The 16,407-nt window shown below is 44.1% G+C and overlaps 1 protein-coding gene across 4 annotated transcripts in view; it reads right to left on the reverse strand.

Moving 5' to 3' along the window:
- The window catches only part of kirrel3b (kirre like nephrin family adhesion molecule 3b), a 178,987-nt gene that overhangs the window by 30,329 nt on the left and 132,251 nt on the right, over positions 1–16,407 (reverse strand). For all 4 annotated transcript variants that reach the window (XM_048263862.1, XM_048263860.1, XM_048263861.1 and 1 more), the window contains exons 4-5: positions 11,382–11,539; positions 3,348–3,498 (exon numbers count right to left, since the gene is read on the reverse strand). In XM_048263862.1, the coding sequence (XP_048119819.1) occupies positions 3,348–3,498; positions 11,382–11,539 (309 nt within the window). The remainder of the gene's footprint in view (positions 1–3,347; positions 3,499–11,381; positions 11,540–16,407) is intronic.

Raw genomic sequence — 16,407 nt, forward strand, 5'->3', positions numbered from 1 at the left:
CCGGGGAGACTTCCTAAACAGGCAGGCAGAGAAAGAGAGAGGGAGAGAGAGAGAGAGGGAACGGCCATAAACTAGGACAGGACCCATGGCTCCTCTCCATTTTACCTCTGTCTCCATCTCCTCTTCATCGAATCCGCATCTAACCTCAGGAGCACACCACAAAAAATAAAAAATAAAGACAGAAAACTTAGCTAAGCTAACGGCGGCTATTCAGCTGGGACCTTCATTGATTTGCCCCTGTGTCCTCCATTTATGGATGGCCCTTGGTGTCAGGGGCAAAAGAACACTTGTGCCATAAACACAACAGACGTTTGAAAGACGCAGACAGAGCGATGGCTCGTGTAATTATGTCTAGTCAGGAATATCGCAGTAACAGAAAAGATTTGTGATGCTCGGTCATACCTACAAAGATCATTCAGTCAATTTAACTCCTGATTTATTCAGCTACAGACTGGGCTGGGGCTTTTGTGGTGTTTTAAATGCACTCTCAACACTGTTCACATACTGAATTGAATTGAATTTAATTACGGCAGCAGTAAGAGAGCATAACAGTTCGTCATCTGCAGTGTTGTAATACATCCCATGGCTTTCTGTGTGTGAGTGGGAAAAAAGACAGTGTCATCTGTAAAGAGTCAGGGAGAAATTCAGCGCAAATCATTCTCTCTCTGTGTCACCAAATTTGGGTGTTTCTCTTCCCTGTGATTGAGCTGGCCCAAATTCTTCTTGTTAAATGCTTAATTATGTTCACTTCAAAGAGGGCTGCCGCTGAGTGTGTGTGTGTGTGAGAGTGAGTGAGTGACTTGGAAAGAGAGAATGTATGAGTTTGTGTTGGTGAGTGAGAGTGTATATGTGTGTGTGTGTGTGTATGTGTGTGTGTGTGTGTGTGTGTGTGTGTATGTATTATGAGTGAATGACTTGGAAAGAAAGAATGTATGAGTATGTGTTAGGGACTGGTGTGTGTGTGTGTGTGTGTGTGTGTGTGTGTGTGTGTGTGTGTGTATGCAGCCAACAGAACAAGCCGAACGTGAGCAGCACGCCCGGTATGTGCGTACACGCCCAGGGCCTTCTCCAGACTAGCCCTGCTCCTCTACAGCTGTGAGTCAGACACCTACTGCGTTCCCCCAGCTGTTGTCTCTCCTGTGCGAGCTGACAGCTGTCCCTCATCAATATGAATGGTTTTGAGACTGTGGGCCAGAGGAGCCTGGGGATGGGAGCCCGCGGAGCCGTCAAAGTCCTGCCGCGAGAGGTGCTTGCATGGGTCGCTGCACCTTGCTAGTCCCCTCCATCACTTATTTATGGAACAGCTGTTTGTACACTTGCGCACGAGATGGGGTGAAAGTCTTTGGGACTAGCCTTTAGGCCCGACAGACTTTTCAACACTCTGTTTTAAAGCCTTAGCAACCGTCCCCATCACACACACACACACACACACACACATACACACACACACAGAGACATATCACACTACACATATACACACCACACACACACTCTTCTCTCTTCAAAGGATCTGTGCAGAGTAAGGCTATTTAGAGGGGATTGAAAGCCTGTTTTGTTGTAGTGCTTCGACTGTCATACTTCTTTTCTTAGGCCTCACTCAGCCTTGCTCTCACCTGCTGCTTTGCACAACAATCCTCGTAGAGACATCTATTCAACCGGAGCTTTTGAAAACCTCCAACAATATGCGCCCTCCCGGCATATTTTAAGCACTTCCTGTGAGCGGGAAGCTGAGGCAGGAATCCTATAATCAAATTAAGGAGCGACGAGACCTGGCAAATTCATCGCCGACATGAATGAATCAAAGTTCAATTACAGTCCGTTTGATTTCTCGCGCGGCTTAATTAGAGGGCGGATGTCTGTGCGAGTTTGAAGAAGCTCGGTGAGTGCTGGCTCAACAGTGTCCTCAGGGCCTGGGCCCGCCGAGCAGCAGGGAGGGAGGGATGGAACGAGGGAGGGAGGGGGGAAAGAGAGAGAGAGAGAGAGAGAGAGAGAGAGAGAGAGAGAGATGGACGAAAAAGAGGCTTTAACATGTATGACAGAATGCTAAAGTCTTACTGCTTGCTTGACCATTTTGATGTGTGGAGCATTTCTCTCTTTCTCTCTCTCTCTCTGTGTCTTTCGTTCCCTTTCTCTTTTTTTTCTTCTATTTATTTTTATTCTCCCTCCGTCAGCCTGAAGGTAGGACTGCCAAGTCGTCTGAGAGCATTCATCACGCTGCTCGCGCCCACTCAGTTATCACCTTGTGTCACCGGCGCCAAACCCACTCGTGGCGTCGGTGAGACATGGCGCATTCGCGGCAGGAAGTGGATCACGGGCCATCACAGAGGCGTCTTTTATATTACTGTGACAACACACTGCCATCTCTCTGGAAAACCCCCATGCCGCAACCGAACGACATTGCCACGGAGCTTGGCATAAAAAAAACCAGAAAGATTAGCCGTGGAAAACTTGGGAAGGGGTTGCGGGTTAGGGAAAAACAAAACACCAAACAGCCGTTAATCATTTTAACGCCCTCGCCTCCTGCTTTCGCTCTTGCTCTCGCTCTACCATTGTGCCGAAAAGTGCCTCTTGTGGAGCACATAATAAAAAGAATGGAGCCGTCAACAGCCATAGATCCCTAAATAGCATTTTCTGCTTTATTAGTCATAGTTAATGGTGTTGAAGGGGGGACTGTGAGTGATGTAAAGCCTTTTTGTTCAGAATCTCTCGCTTATGTCGAATAGTTCTCGATCAAAAAAAGATTCTCCGCCATTCCGCCGGATGAAAACGTTTTGCTTGAAAGGTTCCCTCGGCGTGTGTTTGAGGAGGGAATTGTGCACAGTCTCGTAGAGAAGACTGATGGAGACGAAGAGGGGAGAGCGAGCCGAGACAAACGCAAGATTCCGTAGAGAAGCACTCTCGCAAAAGACAAAAAAAAAAAAAAAACGAATCCCATTTGTTGCAGAGAAATGTGACCAGTGATATTTCACTGCAAGGGAGAAAGCCAAAGCCATCCCCATGCCCCACTCTATCTAAAATAATAGGCAACTTAATTAGAAAAGCTAACAGACCTTATAAATGAATCAGTGCACTATAAAAGGGGGGAGAAATTCTACACCGCAAATCGGCTGAATAGAAATTAAAAAGTTTATAGCGCAAAAGTACAAACCATCATGTCATGTATATCAATTTCATTAACTTCCTTGAGTTGTCATTGAGGCAGAGAGGGATAAAGAACAGCCTACTTCATCAGTCAGCCTGGCTGGCATAATCGCTCCATTGATACATAATAGAATAAGAGACTAACACTGTTTGGACTTGCATGGAGAAATGCAAATAGCTGAAAGCTGGGCGGGGTGTGTACTCACGTTGGATGTCGATGGTGACGCTGGTCTCCTTGCCATTGGGAACGGCCTTATTTGAGGCCCGGCAGATTATCTGTTGTCCTGATTCGATGTTGGAGGGTGAGATGTACAGTGTGCTGATAGTGCTCTCTCGTCGGCCATCTCGGAGAAGTGTCTAGGGAGACAGAGAGAGAGAGAGAGAGAGGGAGAGAGAGAGGGAGAAAGAGAGGACAAGTTAGTAGGCCAGCGTTAAGTTTCATCCAGGCATGAGGACTGGGGTTCTAGGGCAAAGCACAGACTCCATTGCTCCTAAGGAGCTCATTGGGGCCACATTTGAAATGTTGCTTTCTCAAATGAGATGCCCAGGAGACTTCACCAACAAATAAAAACCCTGCTCCGCCACTGTCTGTTGCTGTACGAGCTGATTGATCCGGAGAGGAGGAGAAGGAGAAGAAGAAGAAAAAAAAATAGTGAGAGGTTGTTTTTCGAGCCCCCTCTGTAAATCTCAAGAGCTGTGCTCTGGTGCATGGTTTGTCATACACCACAAAGGAAATCAATCTTCTTTTTTCTGTCTTTTATTTCTGCCGTGCTCAATTTTTTTTTTTTTTTTTTTTTTTTTGGTGGGGGTGTGGGGGAGGTATTGGGGGGAAGAGTGCTGGTTGAGTTGAGCTCTGGTGAGCGCCATCTGGAAGCGCTCAACAGAATCTGCCGGCTCCGCTGCCGGGACGACTCGGGGAGGATGCTAACCGCCACTCCCGCCACGTCAGAACGAACTCACCCAGCAGAACAAATTGGCCAAGCCAACAGAGCTCTCGCTGAGGCCTACCACCGAGCCAGGGGAGATACTCCACACACACACACACACACACTCACACACACACTCACACACACACACACACATACACACACAGACACCAAGTGATGCCGTAACTGAGTGGAAAACGGTTGGAAAATAAATAAATAAGTCAAAACAAGATTTCCTCCTTGACTTTCAACAAGCTGCGGTGTAAAATCAGGGCCAAACACACATATTGGCTTCAATTTAGCTTGACAACATTCATATGCCTCACTCGAAGCCCCATTACGATTCCTGTCCCCAAGGCTAAAAAAACATGCTTCGTTGAGTTCCACACGATAGCAAAATTCAAAACATCTATTTCTCACATTGTTTTTTTCTCATGCCATTTGAAATTTGAAGTGGACATGACTTTTGAGATCTTGTAGAATGTGCATTAGCAGTCTATTGTCAAATAGGGCTGGGAGAAATATATAACACTGACATTTTAACATTAGCCCCTTGTCTTTCTTGTCTTACAGTTCAAAGTTTTGAGCTATTCAGGAGGGAAGTTGAGGTTGCCCCGGCGACCTGCAGCTCACAGTTCACCTTCAGCTTCTACATTACAGTCACCTCCATAGCTCAATGAAGATGACAATGTGGTATTTTGAGCTGCGGTAATGACCGGGTAATAATAACTGTGCTTGTCAAAGAACATGCTATTGACAGCACGATTGCTAATAGCAGTAATTAAGCACTCATATTTCACTGTTCTTTTTGATTTCAAAGGAGGAACATTTATGTATATACTATGCTACGTGAAGGATCTATGTGGAGGAGGCCATGTATTAATTTGTCACTGATTGTGTCATTATGTCTGGTCAGAATTGAAGGCTCTGTGGATTAAAACTGCTCCACACTGTTCATTCCACTGGCTCAGAGTCAGAGCTGTGTCAATAAATGTTAGCACACCGTTGCTGCAAACCACAACCTTCAACACTGTATTTCTCCTTCCCTTCCAAATGCGCTTTCATGCAAATCAACTAATTGTGTGTAAATCCTCTTTGTCATACATCTGTGACATGCAGTACTCCCAAAATGTGAGATGAAAAGGTGGGTGGAAACAATGGCCTCCTCCTCCTCCTCCTCCTGCTCCTGCTCCTCGCCTGCATGATGATGAGATGGTCAGATCAGGGCAGAGAGGTTGCGCATGACGCCTTGGCGCTCACCTCTAAAGCAGAACATATTAACTGTCAGCTCTGGGATGTGTCAATGTAATATCCTTTCTGACACAATCAGGATTGTTTCTCTCATTTCTCCCGACCTGTCTGAAGTCATTAATCTCCAACAGGCCCCCGAAACGGCGCAGGGACTCAACACTCATCCGTGCGTCTTAAAATAGCTCTGAATTGTGAGTGGATAATTCTTCATATCTCTGGCTTGAGCGTGTCAGAAGAATGCTTACCTCTTCAGTGTGGGTGGGAACAGTCAGGCAGGCAGAAAGAGGGAATATGCAGATAGGGTGCTCTGGAGCCACTGGTAAGACAGTGCATCAATACTGCTTGTATTGCTGCTTAGTTAACACTAAGAAATCAATAACAATAAGCCTGTTGCATTACTTTGTTGTTGTTCATATAGAAATAAATGTGTGTGTTGAGGATGGTAACAGGCTGAATGATGCTTGTAAACCAATCTCATGTCAAATTTTGACTGTTTTGTAAACACAAACAAAACACAAACTTACTGTAAGTAATTCCACTGCCTTTCTGTTATTAATTCATCTACAGTATTTCTTAGTGAGTTTATTATCATAAATCCAGTAATTGATGTAAGAGAAGCTTAAGCATGATCAAGGCAGCCATGTCAAATGATCAGTTTTTCTTACGGCTCTCATGACATCTATCCATCAACATCACTTCCATTGCTTGCAGTCCTTTAGCTGCCTGCAACCCAAGTGCATGACACTTCTGGTGTCAGGTCTACTATCTCAGTGTAATGAGGTTTTCTAGGCTTTGCAAGAATGCCAATTAAAAAATTACAAATCAGAGACAAGAAATACAGGAGGGTAAGAAGAAAGGAAGGCCAGAACACTTACTCAACATCTTAAGAAAATGAAAAGGAATTTGGTAAAAAGGAATTGGGCAAACACTAACACTAAAGATCAAAACGTTGAATGCTAACAATTAACCCGGAATAGTTTCACTTCCTTTGCTCACAGACCTCTACATGGGTCATTACAAGAATTAGAAATATCCTATAAACATTTATCGTTATATGAAAATGAAATGGTTTTGCTTCCTATTATAATTTTACTCTATATTTTAGAGAAATTGTTGAAAGTGAGGCTGCTTTCACCACATACAGAGGAAAATGTCTGTGATCCAGGGATATCAGAACCATGATGGTATAGGACCTTATAAAATCTTGATTTTACTGTTTTTCAAAATCATGATTCTGAATGCTTAGTTGTACTAAACAAGGTATACCTTTTACTTTTTTTATGACCCATGTCCAAGCAAAAAACTAAACTGAATAATTTCATTACAACTGTGCACTATATTGTAATGACACTGCTGTTCTGCATTATACATGTTAATAAATGTGTACTTACAATGTAATAACAGAGCCAATTATGTGAGGTGAATTTTAACTTGTCTATTGCTAACACCTGTTCTAAATGATTATGGTCCCATAGAATAGTGGACCAGTATAATTCCTAGTCTGGCCACTGAATGCATTAACATAATAACAACAGCCCGGAGTCCAGGATAAATTTATAACAGGTCTTTGATTGCTCAGATTTCTCTGGCCAAGCAAACAATGTAAAATGCTGCAAAACAAATCAGATAGGTTATAAAGTTACTAGAAAACCAAATTTCGCACGCAGTAACATTTATGTTTAAAGACCCAGTGCATGATTTGGTTTCGCAGAAGGTTGTTTATTTGAGAATATGAAATTGATGATGGAATCCCTTCCATACTCTACAGTGTTGATTGGCTGTAATTGTTTATGGCTTGGTCCAAGCCATTATTGATTTTTTCCCCTCATTTCTTGTGACTGGATTTTGTTCAGCACAATCATTGCACGGACAGAGGACTGTGAGGAGCAATTAATGGAATTGGAATCACAGACTGCATCTTGATGCTTAGAAAATTGCAATTTGTAGCATCTGGAGATGTAATAACAACCATATGTCTGTATCTAGTGCTTATTGCGTGATAGGCAACTGCTGTAAGATGATTTCTTCATAATGGAAAAAGGGACAGGGAGGTGTGTTTTTGTGAAGCTAAGCTACTTCCTGGCCATCTTGATTGCCCTATGAGACCTCAAGGGACATCAACTGAGCAGCATTACAATTTTTGCTAATCTAACAAGCTTTTGATCTGTCCAAACATGTGAGAGTCACTCAAGGTGACATAAAAATAGCCATTTACAGAAGGTTTATTTAATTACAGATTACAAAAGCACCAGATTTTGTGAGGCACATTACTGGGTATTAATTTTTTCAAAGAACAAGATGAATTAACTTTGTTTTAACTTTGCTTGGACCACACAGATGGGGTTAAAGTGGCATTCGGCGATTAACCTATCTGATTCTAGCACATCCAATTCAGATTAATTTCACCATTTCACTGTACAATTAATTAAAAGGACCCTTTAATTCTTCACTCCTCACACACCACCTCCACTGACACTCTTAATTTCTTTGGGAAAAGCCTGTGAGGTTAATTTGCATGGCATGAAAAGGTAAGAGAATGAGAGAAAAGTAGGATAAAAAAAGATTTTGCTAAAAAATGAAAGACCAGTTAATAATTGATGTAAAATTACACACTAAATTATTATTCAAAAGAAGAATTCATTCAACTTTTATATAGTTTACCTGTCAGCTGCATATGGCAGGTATATTTCATAGGGAATAAGTCTTGTGGAAGTTGTCGACTTTGGTGTGTTTTCTACCACTGTCTCATGTGGTGATGACTATTTAGCAGACAGGAAACTTTGCTGAGATGAAGGTTAGTGAAAAGAAATAATGGAAAAGACAGATAAAGAGACATCTCTGAACCTTGAAGGGGGCTGAGGGAAAGAGGCAAAATGAATAGAAACGTATCTACCGGAGAACGATAAGGAACTCTGCTCTCAAAAGCCCAGCCGTTTGGATATATTGAAAGAGGCACAGACCATTCTGACTGTTAGACATGGCTTGTCTGACTTGATTTAAAGCATGTATACATGGCATACCACCTGAACTGTATGACGTAGGGGGGATGGTTGTAAATGCTGGTTGGAAAACTTACTTCACATACTATTTTGTCAATGGAAACAATTTATAGAGCCAAGAAACCCCACAGGAGATATTTGAAAACTAAATGCTCCATCTAGTCCCATTATGTGTTCATCTTCATAAGAGTGTGGCTCTCCAGATTTTTGTTTCCGAGAGGGTCATTTCAGCACACTCCCGCCTACTTGCACACGCGCTGAGTGGATCTGAAATGTGCCTTTTAATGTAATTATTGCGTATTGTGTAACCAACAGATCTACCCTGGAGTAATAGTCCATATGTCCCCACTCACATGTTAGCAAAAAAAGAAAACATCGCTGGGTTCATCACTGGCGTTTGTATGGAGGCAACAGCTGTCTCCCAACTTCCTCACTTCTGTTTCGACTTTAGTGCAATCATCCGAACGTGTCGCAGCCCATCTATCTCATCCGCTATAAATGGCGCACAATCACCGATGCATAACTTATTCGAGAAGGGCTCTCTGCTAATTGATCACTTAAGAAATCTCTATGTGAACGATGCCGAAGAATGGCACTCTGTGGGTTTAATAAGGGGCACTTTTTCCCTTCTAAATCCGAGTAAAAGAGAGCAGTTCGGCGAGAGAAAGAGGCACTCGCTCCCCTGCTCGGAGAGCGCCACCGCGTCAGCTCTCATTTGTTCTGATTACCCAGCGCAGGTTAAGGGATTGAGCGAGGAAGGCTGATTATGCCTTTTTATTTCCTCTCCTCTGTGCCCCTATCATTCTGGCAGAACGATTGTCTCTTAATTGAGCACAGTGCCTTTTAATGGTATGAGTGGTGATATGAGGGTGGCCGCACTAGCTTCATTTGTCCGTGCATCTGCACACCGACATCATGGCCGAGACAGGAAGTAGGATGTCCTCCTCCTCCTCCTCCACACCACACACACACACACACAGACACACACCGCCTCTTGCTTCCTCCCCCAGTGCTACAAATAAGTAGCATATTCAAATCTCCTCTGCTGTCTCTGGGGGCCAATCAATACCCTCTCCCTGCTGATGAAGAAACGCCAATAATGGAATGACACAGAACACAAGAGAGGGTGTTACCCCTAAGAGCTTCCATTTATATGGAAATTCCAATCACCCTTTTGATTACATGTTGAGACATTCAGGTGCAGCGCTAGCAACACAGTTCACATTCTGCGGTCAAAGGGGTGCCACTGGACCAAGTAGCAGGGATGGCATGAGAACAGCAGACTCTTAAAGTGTATCGACTGTGACAGAAACAAAGGGTCGGCCGTGGGAATGGCGTAGGGTGGCGGGGTCGAATTTCTTGTCCTTTTCACTCAATGGAGCCGAGTGCAGTATCACCGAGATAACATTCCCAATGAGACAGACACAGCCTTGGCAAACAAGAGACACAATGTGTGCTTCCATTACAAGGACTCAACGCATGGCTTCAGTTCGGCTCGATCTATTTCCCTTTTCAAACTGAGCAAGCAGGTGCGCCGGCATATCTTGCAGTGGAGGAAAATACTCAATGAGAAGCTTTATGAGAGGCTGGACCTCCATGGGCCAGGGGGGCTAGAGAGAACTGGCGCAGCACACACACACACACACACACACACACACACACACGCACAGACGCACACACACACACACACACACACGCACACACACACACACACACACACACACGTGCACACACACACACACACACACACACACACACACACACACACACACACACACACGCACACACACATACACACACACACACACACACACACACACACACACACACACACACACACACACACATGCACACACACACGTGCACACACACACACGCACACACACGCACGCACACACACACACACACACGTGCACACACGTGCACACACACACACACACACACACACACACACACACACGTGCACACACACACACACACACCATTTCCTCCTCTCCCCATCTGGCCGCATGCGCTGACATGCGTTTTCGCCGAGTGAAGAGGACAAACATCTCGTGGTGAAGACCCAGATTTCCAGGAATTTCACTCCGATCAGTGGAGGCTAAATACGGGAGCGAACGCTTGCAGATGGTCGCTGTAATCAGCTGCACAGATGGCTGAGGCTTCTGAAGTGGTCATTGGAAAACAAACTTTTTTTTGCGGGGGGATAGGGGGAAGGAGAAAATGTTTAAGTCAGCTGACTTCCCTCAGAGTGACAGGCCATAAATCACCTTACCAAGCATAAGAAAACGGTGTCGTTTTTCATTCAGAGGCCACACAATGGATTTTGAGGCTACACACACACACACACACACACACACACACACACACACACACACACACACACACACCACCTCAAGTTCAACTAAACCATGTGAAATATGCAGATGTTCCTAGCTGAATTAAAATTCTGCTGGATGACAAGGGATTGCAAACTTTGGCTTTTCAAAGCTTGTTGACCAGAGATTGCATTGTTGAAATGTTGGGTTGACTCAATCAATCTTTTGTTGTTTTGCTTTGTCAGAAAAGCTTTGATTTGTGATGTCTTTTTTTCTGATGAGGAAAAAGCTTTTCTACCATAAAACACAATGTGTACTAGTCCTTATCTCAGTTATCTTCACTTGCAAGTGTATGGCCTGTCAACAAAACTGACAGTTAAAAATAGTCCCCATTCATTTTATCAGGAGTTATTTTATTTTATCTCATAACAACATTTCTTTCTTACTTATATATTTTACTTATACATTTTTCACCCCAGAGATGACCTTTTTCAACAGCTAATTAGCAAGTTTCTATCAGACAAATGACAGGCATGTCTTTCCATCTGTGATGCCCTATAATTGGATAAGGCTCTTCAAGCTTATTCAAAAGCACCCAGTGTTGAAATATTTACACATTTCTGGATGATACATCTCTATCTGACATTAAGCGAACCTTTAGAATTTCACTTCTTCCTCCACATATTGAGTAGTTCATTCTGGCGCGTGTTTATTCCAGAGCCTGAAGTGAGAGTGAGAGTGCTCACCTTGGAGTACATGGCTCCATTGAGGACCTCTCCATTGCGTATCCAGATGATGGAGGCAGCTGGTTTGGCGTTATCAGCATGGCAGGTCAGGTTGAGAGGGTCTCCAGCTCGCAGGCTCACCACTGGTCCTCCATTGATAACAGGGTCCTCAGGAGGCACTACAAACCAATACACACACATGGCAAAGTGACGCCTCATGCCTGGCAGCTGGAGCTACATACATGCATTTACATACATGTGGAGAATTGTTTTCCTCCTTTTCATGTTGTCGAAATAAAACCTATAAATGGAATATAGCGTACGCAGAGATGACTGTCATTGAAGGGTGCAAACACTAACAAATACTAAAACATACGCTGATCATATGGTATGCCACTATAACAGCAATTACAGGAAGCTGTGTGTGCTGTAACTGACAGGTGTCAAAGAAAATAAATGTTCTTTAGAAAGAAGTCTTTCTGAGAAGCAATGCAAAAGTACAATCATGTGCAATGATGTTATACACCCACGTCGTGTAAATGTGTGTGTGTGTGGGGGGTGTGTGTGTGTCTGCACGTGTGCACGCGCATGTCTGTGAGCCTGAGGAACACAGGCTGTGAGCTGGAGAGTGACAGGGTGGAAAGGCAATCTTCTCGGCAGTCAGACACAGAGACAGAACGAGTGGTTAAAAGCAGAGGAATACACAAGGCCAAGAATGGGCCTGATTACCCCCCTTTTCACACCGCCACTGATCATTCCGGGTTTGATTCAAACGCCAGTGAATTATTGATTGGTTCCTATGCTCTTCAGAGGGGCATATCTGGGGCGGATGAAAAATCAAAGGCAGAAAACAGCTGGCATGCATTCATTCGCATGTCGGTGAGAGAGTGATGGTAGAAAAGGGAAGGATGTAGTGGAGGAAGGAAATGTAGAGAGCGAGCGGGAGAGAGGGAGAGGGAGAGAGAGAAAGAGAGAGAGAAAGAGAGAGAGAGAGATGGGGGAAAGACAAGAGGCAAGAAATATCATCTCATGAATGGAAATAATGAACTCATGTCATAATGATGATTTTCTTTGAATCCAGAGTAACAATAAAAGCAAGCAAATGTTTTATTAACGATCTCTGTCAACACGCTGGTAGACTAATTTAAGATGTCTTATGCTCCACAAAGTATGCAATAGTCATCAGTCTACAGTTTAGAGCCTAAAGACAAGCATCAATTTATAATAGAATCATTTCAAACTAAAAAGTTTCACCACTACTGCTACAAATGCCATTCAGTGGATTTTCTGACAGTCTCCTGGCACTGGGAGGCCATTTGTTTAAGTGGGTGGCCAGGAGTCTCTCCCCATGGTAAAAATAGCTCACAGTCAATGTTTGACTGGTTGTATCATCTATCATCCCAGTGATGAGAGATGTCACCAATCTGACACTTGGCTCGAAACGTGTTTCAGAATAGATTGGAGCCCCAGGTTTGACTGTCAAAACCATATAGACTTGTGAATGGCATTCAATCCAATTTATGTTTCTGTTTTTGAATTGATAAAAATAGTACTCCTTTCAGTCTTGTTTTGACAGGGAAGTAAACAATGGACCCTGTCCCTCTGAAGTTGAGAATATTATCACCAATGTAAAATCACAAAAAAAACACATTGTATCCTGACACATTTTTATAGGTGAATGTATTAGCATTGACAATGCAATGGACTTGTTTTCATCTGTGAGAGAGAATGATCATTTCTTGTAAAGATTTGTGCCATTCATGACAAATAATAAAAACAAGTGGCACAGTTACGCTGATCTCACTTAAATAATAGTAATAACGAGAAACTTATTTATCTCCTTTTTTTCGAATACATCGAAAAACACTTAGCAAGACAAAAGAAGAAGCAAAAATGGGAATATCAAAAGCTCTCTTATACAACCCCACACTCTTTTGACAGATATGACAGAAGAGGGCGGGTTAGACGGGGAAGGTTATGCATCCTATTGCTCTCATCTGTATCTCCACACATCCGTTTTCCATTGGAGAAGCCATTTAAAAAGATGGCAAACGGCGCCGGTAACAGAACATGACGGAGGGATTCTCAGCACGGGGAGTGACACAATGGGTTGGGGGAATCTTTTTCGGGGTGGGGCGAGGGGGGAGCTTTGTGCGGGCTTGTCCTCCCATGTTGAGCTCATGTTCAGGGGAAGGTCTGGGTGTTGACTGAATACTGTGTCTAGACAAAGCTCATAGACATCTAACGGAGCGAGAAAAGGAAAACAAAAACAACAACAACAACAACAACAACAACAACAACAACAACACAACGGCAACAACAACAACATCAACAACAACAAAAACAACAACAGCATCAACAACAAAAACAACAACACCACAGCTGAAGACATACTTCTGGGCGTTCAAACCAGAGATACCTGAATAAGGCCCGCCTGTACCTGTTCGCAATGAAAGTGTCTTCTAGGCAGAGATTGTGAGAAAACGTCCCTCTATTACAATTTTCTTCCCGCACACAAATCTGAATCTGATAGAGCCATACTTTTTTTCCCCCCTCTCCTGACAAGAAAACACTGAAGAAGAAAATGGGTGAGATAGAAGGATAACAGAGCTATCTGTTCCATTTAATCCTTCAGAAAAAAAAAGAAATCTCATTTGATTGGCCTCTTCTCGTCTGCACTCATTCAATTCTCACTTAATTAACTGTCCTGAGTCTGCTCCGCTTTTTCACATCTGGAATAGATTTGAATAGAAGAACCCCCATCGTCAGCCACCTGTCCGACAGCAATACGTGACAGCTGATAGAACAGACGAGCGCATTGAAGGCAAACCAAATGGATTTCAAATTAGATGTACATTGATGGCCACCACGGTAGCCACTGTTCACCTTTCAGTGGTTCAGGGTGGCGTGGCACAGAGGGAGAGGAGTCACACTGCTCTTTTGTCATCTGAATGCATACAGGCTCTCGCTGGGGGAGGCCAATTAGAATGTTTTGCCTAAGTGACCGCTTTTTAAAAGACCGGGTGATTGGCAAAGGTTGGCACGATGGCGTCTGAGATAAAGGACCACTGGAGTCACCATGGCCTTTGTGGTCGCACTCAAAAAAATGGCACCACATTCTACTACACTATTTAAAAGGGTAATAATGTTCTACTTCCTATGGTGCACCTGCAACCCAGCAGTAGGCCCACTGTGCTGTGCTTCTAGAATGTGGAGGCATGGATGCACTGTCCTCATTAAATAAATGGAGTATGGCCAAAGCAAATCTCAGTCACTGTGGGTGGGGTGAGTGAAACCAAAGCATGTGTGTGTAAAACAAGCCTGAGATTTTTAATTGTGCACCTTTGTTCGAAGAAACATATTGCAGATTTGAGGTGAGGCTAGCTTGCAAAAATAAAGACAAATAATAAAAAAAAGAAACAGGATAAAATTTTGCAAAAAAATGCTCCATATGTTGGCTTTGTGTCACTTCAACAAAATGGCATCCAAGACAAAATATGTGTGCATGACCGTACAGACTGACTCCAGGGAGCTTGCTTTCCATCTGTCAGTTTCTAGGTGCTCCTGTTCCTGCAATGGGCTTGACTGCTAGAGAAACCGCTTCAAGGGAAGACCAAAAACAGTGGAGTCCGCTTGCTGAACTACAAGCCAGTTGCTTTTGAAACGGCCCCCTGGCATCCCTGCACTGGCTGACAGTCTGTATTTTTGGCCACAACAGAAGGGGGTGGATTCTGATGTCTCAGCCAGTGTCTGCTCAAGAACCAGCCCAGGGAGCTTAAGGGCTGGGCAACAGTCTAACGGGAGACATCCACCCGCCAACTCTGGGTGTCATCTCCCGACGGACGTCTCCGATAGCCAATAGTATTGATGCGTCTCCTCAGACTCCAGGAGTGGTGGCAATCGTTAGAAAGCAGGGGGCAGTTATTTTAGCCAACGTCCCCAACCACCCCAACTGTACACCCCACACCCCCACTTCGGCACGGTCTCGCTGTCAAGCGTCACGGCTGCCACCGCTTCGTGCTGGCCAGGCTGACAGCGGCACAAAGGCCAGGCCTTTAACCATGCTAGCCATCATCATTACAGGCCTGTTTGCAAACTCGGCAGCCCCTAATGGCTCCAAATTAGCGCTTTACTGCAGCCACTCGATAGATTTCTCATGAGCCGGTCAGCAGTGCGAATTGATCGCTCCCCTTTAATTACCGGCTGGCCGGGTGCAATCCTTCCCCTGCTGCCTGCTCTCTCTCTCTCTCTCTCTCTCTCTCTCTGCCACTCTCTCAATCTTCTTCCTCTCTCTCTCCCTCACTCATTCCTTTTTTAAGGGTATATTGCTAGCGACCACCTCCATGAGCTATATACACAGACCTGCTTCTTTCACTGCGGCTCTTAGATTGCATGCGGGCCAAAGTAATTTGCTTAGTGTTGGTAGAAGGGCCAAGGTGAAAAAGGGGAAACAGAGATGGTGTGTGTGTGTGTGTGTGAGAGAGAGAGAGAGAGAGAGAGAGAGGGAGAGAGAGAGGGAGAGATATAGAGAAAGAGAGAGAGAGAGCGAGAGAGAGAGAGAGAGAGATGGATGTATAGATGGATGGATAGGTGAGAAGTGGGGGTAGATGAGTGAAGGTTTCATTTTACAAATCAGTTCTAAGTGAGCATCTGGTTTCACTGTGTTGGGGGAAGGGGTCAAGTTTGTGTGGGGAGGTATAGAAGCAGTTATAAGAGACCATAAAATCTGCTGCAGTTAACAACGACTCATGTTTGTTTCATAACTGAGCCTCATCAAGTCCCCTACTCATTCTCCCCACCATCAGCTAAACACTAAGTGATTGATAGAGAGACTGTGAGAGAAGAGAGGACAAAAAAGAGAGATAGAGTGAGACATAAAAGAAGGACAAAGAGAATGAGGTGCCTTGCAAAGTCATTTGCTTTTATTACATAATCAAAAAAATCTATAGGCCAAATGAAGCTGAATGGATTTGCAATCAACCCCGCCACAACATGAGCTATTTGGCCTGCCACCCTCCTGCGCTCCCACAGAGTCTCTCTCTCTCTC

The sequence above is a fragment of the Alosa alosa genome, chromosome 15, assembly GCF_017589495.1.
Source record: "Alosa alosa isolate M-15738 ecotype Scorff River chromosome 15, AALO_Geno_1.1, whole genome shotgun sequence".
In the NCBI taxonomy this organism is placed as follows: Eukaryota; Metazoa; Chordata; class Actinopteri; order Clupeiformes; family Clupeidae; genus Alosa; species Alosa alosa.